The sequence below is a fragment of the Perna viridis genome, chromosome 1, assembly GCF_037379345.1.
Source record: "Perna viridis isolate PV_CMFRI_1.1 ecotype Kerala chromosome 1, ASM3737934v1, whole genome shotgun sequence".
NCBI classification, from domain to species: domain Eukaryota; kingdom Metazoa; phylum Mollusca; class Bivalvia; order Mytilida; family Mytilidae; genus Perna; species Perna viridis.
The window spans coordinates 69,939,030-69,950,167 of NC_142445.1; the positions used below are offsets into that span (position 1 = coordinate 69,939,030).

Here is an 11,138-nt window from a genome sequence, read left to right on the forward strand (position 1 = left end):
TCTACGATCGCGCACTGTTCAGTCCAGTCGTTCGTCACTTTACGTCACGACACTGGAGAGAGACTTCCCAGATGCCAGTGCGTTATAGATATCCATACTATTGCAATGTATGGAAGTCCGCCATACTGGTGGGACAACATCGGTCGTTCAGCTGGCTGAAATCCTTTAAATTTGGGGCATTTTGGCGTCCCAATGCAGTGCAGTCCGCACGAATTAAAGGAGAAGTTACTGAAGGGCCTCGATGAGGAAAATAATGTAAGAAATTTAAATGGAAACGGGGAAAATGAGAATTGTCCCATTGTGAACTTTTGCATGGCTCCCATCTTGGTAAATTACCAGACTGAAAAATAAACATATTTTAAGTTATTGCTGAAAATTATCTGAAATTTGTTGTGAATCTTGCTTTATCACATATACGATTTTATTAAGTGGATGACGATTTTGACGTGTATCTTTGTGTTGTTGTGTGATATGCCATTATATTTTATTAATGTTATTTACACAGTTATTGCATGCTTATTGATTTATCCTTGCCAGGAGAGGTTATCACTTGCAAGTAATTCCCTCTTCAAATGCCAGCTTTCAATTTTTCAGTAACTTTCTTTGTGTAACCAGGTTTGATAGCATGGTGTATTTCTACCTCTAGTGAATCGTAATTTTACCTGTTGATCATCATGGAAGGAAAATAAGATACTCTCATATAATTTGTGATGCTCTCAAGAAGCTTTAGTTAACAATTTTGACAGGTTACTCAGCACTTGTTTAAATCTTATGGTTATATATTGATAGCAGCTACAAACTGGGTGGGTATGTTACCTGTAAAGCATAGTTTTTAATAATAGAATTTTGATTTCAGTTTATCATTACTTATATTGGATCCAATTTTTTGGGGATGAGTACCAGTCCAGAACATAAAAGTATCTATGTACTTGTATACAGCTGTTATGAAGCATACAAGTTGATAGATGTTAAGGCAACTTTGAAAGTGTTTCCTCTAACATGCTTGAAAACAGGTTTTTTTTTTTAAAAGTTTATGGCAGTTTTTTTTTTTTTTTTTTTTTTGAGTAATATTCAGACCTTAATCACAGGTACTTTTGATTTTAAGCAAGATATACTGATTTGGGGGCCTCAGTGGTATATAAGTGGAAGAAGGGAAGAAACACGGTTTGTCCAGTCAGTTTTCAAGGGAGTGCTCTAGCTCCAAAAATTCTGTTGCACTTCGCAAGTAGATATGATTTAATCAAAAATATAAAAGATTGTGAAAATATCTGTATACTAGTTACTTTTAAATACATGTTCAAAACTTGTAGAAGGTACTGAACTTGTATATAAAAACATTGAATATACATTTGAACTTCACTCGCTTGAACTCAGATGGCTCGAACACAATTCAAAGTACCAAAATTTTCTCCTATATAGTCAATATAAATAACCATGGATTTATGAACTTCGATTTCTTGAACATTTGAACTGACTAGTTGGTCTGTAAAATATCTTGGAGAATAACCCTCACTAACTCGAACTCATCAGCCATTTTGTCAGCTTGGGTAATAAAAGGTGTGAAAAACTGAAACCCAATCATTAATCAGTGTGATTTTAGTTAGTTACAGGTAATACTTAAGTCGTCACTAATTAGGTAGTTTTGATCTTAACATAGTACTGATTGAAGTTTGAGAATGTTCCGAAGTCGGCATGATGAAAGCATGAAAGAAAATGGATGAAAACAAATTGTTGACCAAGGAACTCGAACTCTGAATGTTTTTAAAAGCCAACACATTTTTAATGTCCACAAATCAACATAATCTTCAGAAAGAAAATGAAAAGAATCCACGAACTAACACAACTTCATAGGAAGTAAGCAATTTCTAACAATAGTTGAATTCGGACCGGCCACGAATTAAGTCCAGAAATATACGAACTTCAATTTCTCGAACTCCCGATTACTCAAACACATTTCAATGGTCCCTTGGAGCCCAAATTACCAAGGTTTGACTGTAAATTTTGAATTTATTAAATTGACTACAACTAATTACACCAAAGTTTTGTTACTGAAAATATGTAGAAAATCTTATCTTTTCTGGACTCCTGCTTTGTCACACACTTTTTTTTTCAAAATATCACATCCAGTTGAGCACTGATACACTAGTCCTAGCACATAACTTTTAACTTGTGATCATAACGTACCATGGACGCCCGTATTTCACAAACAAAATTTGCTGAACTAACAGGTGTAGTTGGTTGACTGCTGGTTGTAATGGCAGGGCTGAAACCAAATACAACTTTTGCGCTTCTGACTTAGTTGGCGTTAAAAAAATTTATTTTGGCTTCCCCCTGACAGGCATTTTTTTACATGTTTGATGTAGGGGTTCATAAAATATGTGAAATTTTCTCATAATTTAGAAAATCATTGAGTGACTTGATTGGAACTTCAAATGCATTTGAATTATCTTTGAACTTTTTCAAAAACAGACTTGCACTTGGATTTACGCTTGGACTTAAAAAGCTGACATGGTTCTCAGTTTTATGCATTGGCTGTATTGAATGAAAATAATCTTCTGTACAAATATTGCTTTACCTTAAATATTACATTTGATGAAAAAAAGGATTTAGACCATAATCCTTATGGAGTTAGTTAGGTTTGAGATGAGAAATAAAATATAAACAAGTAAAATAATACAATAGCTCTTAATCACCTCATCAACATATAATTGCTAAGTAATCAAATCATTTTAATTGATAATATATAAGTCGTCATGTTTGGATCACTGAACAAATCATCAATGTTAACTAATACTTAACTTGCATGGACACATTTGCCTGAGATGGAGTGTAGGTGATTTAATTAGTAACATGTGCAACCCATTTCCTGACAATTGCAATATACAAATTCTAGGCAGCAAAAAAATCACCAGCAGACAAATTTTGTTGCCAGATCAAATAAGAAATCGCAATTTGCAACATTGGCGAAGCTAGCACAATCCCTGGTTTTCAAACACCTGAAAATTCAAACTTTTCTTCTAATGACCACTTGCTAGCCCGGAAGCTCATCTTCACATTGAACCCGGCATTTGAGATGTTTAAGGAAATTCTGCTGTTCGTTTTTTTTTTTTTTGTTATTCTGTATGTATGATTTTAGTTACTTTATGTTCTTTGTTGTGTCTTTGTTTTCCATGTCTGGTCTTTGTCCCTGGATTACATTTTTTTTATTACTGCTATAACCTTGGTTACCTTGATTGCTTTTTTATGGAATGAACAACAAATCTGATCGGAAATGCCACCTCAGCCTCACTTAGCAACAAGAAGTCTAGAAAAAGATATGTTTTTTTTATGCTTCCTGTCACTTCTTGTTACCCTGCAGAGATTGTTTTTTCCATTAGTATAATACTAAAGGCTGAGCGAATAAAGTCAATTTGTGGGGTTAGAATTGCATAAAAAATAAAGATTTCATGCAAAAAAAAATTCCCAATTTGGAGGACATTTATCCAGCACACCCTCCTTGGATCGACAATAGAATTGTTGGAACTAACCAAGAAATCAATTATATGTATACATATCAATGTCTTTTGACTCTTCGAGTTTCCATCCATGCTGATTATTTCCTTCTGTAACACATCTAGTTAAGCGATGTGAACAGATTACTATATGTGTATTACATGTACATTTATGTTATTTGTTGAGTTAGGAGCAAGAAGGAATTGACTGGATTTGAAAGATAAGGGTCTTTTTATGAGATGAGACTGAATGTTTCCCTTTCAGAATGAAAAAAAAATAAAAATTTTATCAACAAGAAAATGTTAATGTTCTCATTTGAAACTTGTCACTGTATTGATTAAACTGTAATACTTCAGTCAGTTAAATCATTAGACTTTATTTTTTAGGCATAAGACTTTTCTTTAGAGGATGCCAATAAATGTAGTGCTTGGCTTTAGCCACTAGCACGAAGCCTGGGCCTGGGGCTAGTAAAAATTAATTTAGGCCAGTGAAATGATGTGTATTTTCCTTGTTATGTTCACTACCAATTACATGTAGTTATTGTATCATCTTATATCTGATTACCTACTTCACCGATGCTGTTATTTTATGTATATTTATATACGAGTTCAAACATCTTTTTTTTTTTTTTTTAAATTGAAGTCTGTGTACCTTAGATATTAAGTGAAGCCATGAATGAAATAGTAATTTTCTTTGACTTATTGCAGGTTGTTGATATGGCAACAGTGGTGGCTGTTATCTCCGTCTTGGAGAGGTATCCTATGTCAAGAGAGGCATTGGAGGTAACACTTTTATTTATGATTATAATTGTATTAAAAAGATAGTAATACAAACCGATGGAAAACCAAAAAATGTCTTGATAATTAAAACCAGTAAGTCAATAATCCATCAGCAGTCTATACAGTAGATTATCTATGTCGCTGGTTCGTGCCTGGAACTTTCCCACTGTTTCTGAACACAAAAATATTGTCCAAAAGTAATTCCTTTTATATCATTCAATACTTCTTTTATAACCTGTAAATATGTTTTTAGAAATTATTCATCTCAATAATATTCTCTTATTTCTGCAAATATTATTAAAATCTAGTCTTCAAACGAATGGAGGACTTGTGGAACTCCTTTTTGGGTGTTAAGTAATAAATTAGCATGTAGGGAATGAAGTTCTTGCAGTAATGTGCTGAGCATGTTCCATTTAATACAATTATCAGTCAAAATTTCCATCCTGTGATCAATATTTTATGATTAATGAACAGGAAGTGAAGAGCAGTAATTTTAAATAAGTTCAATTAACAGGAAAATTCAAATTGATTAAGTCTTAAGTTTTGAAGATCTAGGAAATTATTTTCTTTAAGCTGATATTCGTTCCATTTGAGTATAAATACAGTGTAGGATAATCCTCAGTTGTAATACTTTTGAATGTGATTGCAAATTACCTTGGACTTGTTTAACAATTGGGAAAAAGGTGAAGCAGAACAAAATTTGTAAATGTGTGATGTTGGATAGTATAACTATGGATTACAGTTTTTACTTTAGATTGAATGATTGTTGGGGTTTAACGTCCCAGCAGCAGTATTTCAGCTATATTCAGGCAATGAACATGAAATGGATGATAAAATGAACATGAAATTTTTATAATTGATTGACATTCAGTTTATATATATATAAGGAAAAACAGTTCAAAATAATATGGGAAATGTAAATTTATTATTATAGTTATATTTTACATCATGTATTCTTTTCAATTTTGTCCATGCTTCAATTTTCACAAAAATAAAAAAAACATAATGCTAACAGCACTTTAATTATTGGAAAAAACTTAGGGGTAAACTATTTTTAGCTGAAAATAGAATGGGTAGGGTAATAAGAAATATACATCCTTTGTTTTTTATTTTGCCTGAATACTGCAGTAATCCAATTGTACAGGAAAAGAGAAGAACACTGGTGGTACTATTACAAAATTAATTTCACTCCAAGAAAAAAATACATTAAAAAAAAACTTATGAAACAAGGACTTCTTAAATTTGGCCACTGTCAATTACAAATTTAATGTAAAGTTTGATTTTTTAGCTAGTATGTACATTCTAAATATTTCTTCTTCAGCAAACAAGAATTGGCAGATACGTAAATGAACTTAGAAAGAAAACAAAAGATGAACAATTAGCTAAACGTGCTAAAAAATTAGTGAAAAGTTGGCATTCATTGATCAATACAGACAATCCCATTGTAAATGGGGACAACGGTGAACGTTTAGTTCACCCAAATGTTGCTAATTTACACAGTCCCTCATTGGGGTCTTTATCACCAGCTTTACATGGTGCAAAGTCTAGTCAGATAAAGAGACAGCCTGGAAGTAAACCAATTACACCATCTCTTCCAACGCCTAAGCCAATTGCGCCACAACAAAGAAATAAACCTAATACTCCAGCCATAAAGAGCAAACCCAACACTCCAAATATGCCTCAGATTTCAAAACATATTGTCTCACCTTGTGTCCGATCTACTGTATCTCCACAGCTACACAGTACACCAAAGTTTTCCATATCTCCTAAAGTGGCATTGTCAAATGATTATCGTTCACCTGCTCTCTCACCAGTGTCAGTGGAGAGTCGGCCATCGACTCCAATTGATACTCCAGTACGCCCACCAAGTTCAGTTCATACTGAAAGTTCATGCAGTAGGCTAACAAGGAATCAGTCTCAAGACAGTTTATCAAGTGTTTGTAGCGAAAACCAGTCTCAGAAACATTCCCTGGAACTGAATGGCAAAACTAACAGAAAAAAAGATGAAAAGTTATCAAAAACAGATGTAGCAAACAGGAAAAGAGCACGACTTGATTACTCTGGTGAATTTCAAAACAAAATTGCAAAAACTGACAACTATGTGGAACACAAGTTGAACGGTGCTGTTAAGTCTAGTAGCAATACACAGAAAACAAATGGCTCTCTATCTAGGAGTCCTTCTGAAACCAGTCTGAGCAAAAGTTTTTCTTCACGGAAAAATGTGAGTTTGTCTTTAAATACCGAAATTATTGATAAAAATAAGACTCCAAAAGTTAAAACCACAGCACAAATTATAGCTGAACTACAGGCCAGGAGTGGTAGCACTAATGTTGGCAGTAATGTCATTAAACAAATAGAGACTAATCAAATAGTGAAAGAAAGTGATGTTCCTGAATCCGTTCTCCCTCCTGGTGCCAGACCAAAACGGAACAAAAAGAGAAACCTTGAATCATCTGTTTTAGATTCAGATAAGTCACTTACAAATTTAAGTCAAACCAAATCTGAGCTTGTTGAAAAGTTTTTAAGGAGTTCAATGACCCCAAGTACTGCAGTAGATATGTCTCCATTTAAATGTGATGACCAAACTGAATCTCTAGAACATACTAAAACTGACACAAGTTCTGAGGTTGTAGATAGCTCTGCAGGTGATATAGTGGGTAGGTCTGATGAAGTCAAATCACAAACTGAACCAGACTCCACAAGACTGAAGTTTCCAACACTGGAGGAAATCATGCAAGATCTCCCACCAATTGATTATGATAATGTTGTTGATGAAGATAGTGATTATGAGATTCCAGATCAGGGTGTGATAAGTGAAGAGTTGATCAATAAACTGCATAATGATGAATGGTCAGGTGTGAATGGAAATTTTGATTCAGGGGGGAAGTGGTATGATTGGACACAAATGTTTACAAATATTTCATATACTGATGAACCATTACATATTCTGCCATATGTTCTAATAGATGATTGAAATCCCTAATGTGGAGTTATTAGTGCAAAAATTAGTCATTCAGTGCTTTCATATGCAGCTGTCCTTGTGTAATTTATGTATTTTGTGTAAAAATGTACAAGAAATGTTTGCCAGATTTATAAAATAAATCAATGGTTCTTACACATTATATAAAAACTTCAGAAAACTTCCTCTAGAATTTTTTTTTACAGTCATTGCCTGCCTTATTTTGTAATAGTGGTGTTGCGGCTTTGTGGATATATTCATGCAAGTTCACATCAGTGATGGTCAAGATTGAAATTTTTCTGTTGGTGTTGTCCATTTTAAAACAGGTCAGTTGTCACTATGAAATGCGTAGTAGATGCAGCTTTGACCACTTTCAAGTTCTAAGTGACATTTTACAGATGTGTAAAATCTTAGTAGACATTATTGCATTGTGGATTCAACTTGCCTTTTTGCAAAATTAAATATATTTTTGTATCAAATTGATTTTCAGTATTGTTGCATGAAGAAGCACCTGAAAACAGGTTAATTATAATCCTTGTATGCTAAGTTCTGGCATATTTAGGAATCATGGTCACCCTTTCATTTTGCCCACACATTACTAGTGCAACTACTCTAAAACTGTTCAGTTGAAATTTCAAAAGGTAGATGTTGATCCAGTAAAGGGAGGTAATCCGATTTAGGCCTTAGGTCTCACAAACCACTTCTAACGTTTCCATTACTTTACATGTTAAAACAGTAATTTTCAAAGTCTCACTGTGAATTCCCAGGACAAATGACATCTTAAAGCTGCATACCGTTGCGAAGCTTGGAAAATAAGGCTTCCAAAATCATGCTAATGGTACGATGATTGCAGAAATTCTTCACAAAATTTACTTGAATAAATAATACTGAAAATCCACATTTTTACCTTTTCTGCTAACTGACAGCATGGAGGCAAATTACTCGCACATGTAAACGATATTCATACACTTTTGTAGTTAATTACATATATGATTTTAAAGTACACTTTCTCGGCTTTATTTTGACTACTTTTAATCATAATACACACAAATAATGCACTTACAATGCATATGTCAAGGTTCAGTGTGTTTTTGGTACAACATAGGGGGTGGCCATTTGACCCGGAAGTGGTTAGTGAGACCCTAACCACATCCAGGTCGAATAGCCACCCCACCCCCTAATGTAGTACCAAAAACACTAAACCTAGACATAGTCATATGCATTGTAAGTGCATTATTTGTATGTATTGATGTCTTTACTAAGTCTTGCATCATACCTTGAAATTAGATTGACAAATATACTTAAGGAAGTCCAATTAGTCGTACAATAGTATGGCACTGTCACCCCCTCCATATATACTTGGTATTCATGTGATAAAGTTAGTTTTAATTGCTGAATTTACAAAGTTCTGATTTTTATACGAGGAAGTTGCAGGGTGTACTATTTTTTAATGTCCTACGTTGTTACTTGGTTAGTACCTCCACTTTATTACCGATTTCCTTCAAGCTTCGGGAGATTTTTAGTAGCTTAACACTTTGATTGGATCGATCTTTCGATTTTTAGAGAAATAGGTTATGATGGGCGGGCCACTCTGGACGAACTAAGAAATAAATTTTAAAATTGTTGCCAGGATAGCACCTCTTCTTTTTCTTGGGCTTTTTTTTTTTGTTATTACAGCAATCAGTCCGACGGCGTTTACTTGCAGGACTCTAAGGCTTTTCGATTTTTAAAGTTTCCTTCAAGCATTGGTGAATAGCATCTAAAATCCTGGACAGAATTGATTTCCACAGGAATCGGTCAAGGAGGCGAACTTTTTATTTGGATGTAGGTATTGGATTGTTTCCGCCCGTCTTCAAAGACGGAACGTATTATGGTATACCGTTGTTCACACTTGGCACAGGAACTCGATAATGCTGCAACTAAGTTGAATTGTTTCCTTCTATGTTGGCTCCCTATAGATTTTTTTTCAGATTTTTTTTTATGTTGAGATATGGGACTATTCATACAAAAAATAGGGGGATTTTTTCGGACTTAACTCGAAAACTTTTGCTGTAATTTCAATGAAACTTGGGGGGGGGGTAATCATTTCATTGATGAAAGCTCTATTTGTAAAAGGGGGTTCCAATATTCGGGCAATAACCTGAATTCTCATGAAACTTGGTTAAATGGTTAATCTGCATTAGTGTAGCTCCCTTTCGATTTTTACATTTTTGAGTTGCTGGCGTAATTAAAGTGTAAGTTTGCGATTTTTACAAGTAGGGTTAAATCGATTCAGATAGTAGAAAAAAGTGACCGTGCAAAGTATTACATCGGAAAGAAAAGGCGTATCAGATATATTTATTACCTTTTATCTATCGTATAGTCTCTCGGTTTCGTCCGCCATTTTTATGTTTATGACATCCCAAGCACTGAGGCTGTGGATAGTTAAAGATTCTGATATTTCGATGCTAATTTAGGCTTATTAAAATATTTGAGACGTTATAGATGGTTTTATTGGTCAGTATAGTGTTACAAACACAAAAATGGTTCAAAATGCATATGCAAAATTTGAAAAACATCGGGAACTTTCACTTAAATACAAATATTGAACAATTTCCCGCTTGAACTTGGATTTAATATCAAAATCGCTTGTACCAAACATACACAATATAGACAAAAGAATGAAATACACAATTGCATGTAAAAAATGAAAATAAGAAATAGGCGACGGCGCAAAAAAAAACTATATCGCTTGCAATACCCACAAAATCTGTGTGACATCAGGTGTTCCATAAGGGCAAGCATGTTCTTCTATGCCAGAGGCTTCCTTTATACTGCAAGTCATCTATGTACATTTTATGGTGTTGGTATAAACGAACGAAGGTTTATCAGTTTTCTCCTTAATTTCAATTAAGTTAATAATTTTGGTTGATCAAATGCCTAACAATAAAATTGAAAACTGGGCTAGTCGCTTCTCTATTTTTTCTGTGGTTGTCCTTGTAAAAACTTAGCTTCAAACGAATGTAGAAATTGATCGGCTTACTTTGGCCTATTGGAACGCCTGGCTGTCCTTCAAACTCAGGAAAAAATATTGTCAACCAGAAATTCCAACATTAACGAATGGCCACTTGTATGACTTGTAATTGGATAATTGGACCTTGACCATAACATACGCAAAAAAAACACACGAAACGCTATCACATTTCCTCCCTTACTTCGTTTAGCCTAAAAAAATGAGCAAACGTGTTGAGAAGAACATTATAACACTAAATCGTTCATATTTTGTAATACAATCAAAGAGAAAAATGAGACAAATAGTGCTCGAGAACATGTACACAATGTACATGTATTTACAATTCTGCAGAAAACACCTGGAATGTACAGTGACGCGTGAATCATGGAGGACCTTTAACTTATTTCCTTACATTTTTGGATTGTATTCGTTTCGTTTCGTGGTTAACACGATTTCGTTCCTTTTAGTTCTTTTTGTTTTCTCTTAGTTCACATAGACCAAATGTCCATGTCAGTTATTATCAACACTTTGTGTCCGTAGTCGTCTGTCGTTTATTAAAAATCTCCTATGAAACCGTTAAGTAAATTATTACAAAATCTGGTCACCTTGTAGTATATCCTTTAAAAATTGTGTCGATTGTGTAGCCTGAAACATTTAAACAACAAATTAATTTTGAAAACAGTAATATATAGAAATTAAGGTTCCTTTGATGAAAAGATCTTTTTAGCAAAGCCTACTTAAGTCCTATAGAATTAAAGTTGTATGATAATTCCTTATTTATATTATTGCCCCTGAAACAGGTAAAAAAAAGACCTTTTTACCAGGTAGTCGAACCAGACTCTCTAGGACCTCTTGAAGTTAAAAAGACATTGCCCTTACGGGACTAATATCCATCTTCGCTACGGTAACTACATTG

The 11,138-nt window shown here is 34.0% G+C and overlaps 1 protein-coding gene across 1 annotated transcript; it reads left to right on the plus strand.

Annotated features, from left to right (window-relative positions):
• The first annotated feature begins 20 nt into the window (after positions 1–20).
• On the plus strand, positions 21–7,415 carry LOC148630183 (uncharacterized). Its single transcript, XM_088562578.1, has 3 exons — positions 21–255; positions 4,200–4,274; positions 5,593–7,415. Exons 1-3 carry the CDS (start codon positions 193–195, stop codon positions 7,243–7,245), a joined length of 1,791 nt encoding a protein of 596 aa, XP_088418704.1. The 5' UTR covers positions 21–192; the 3' UTR covers positions 7,246–7,415.
• Positions 7,416–11,138: the final 3,723 nt, after the last annotated feature.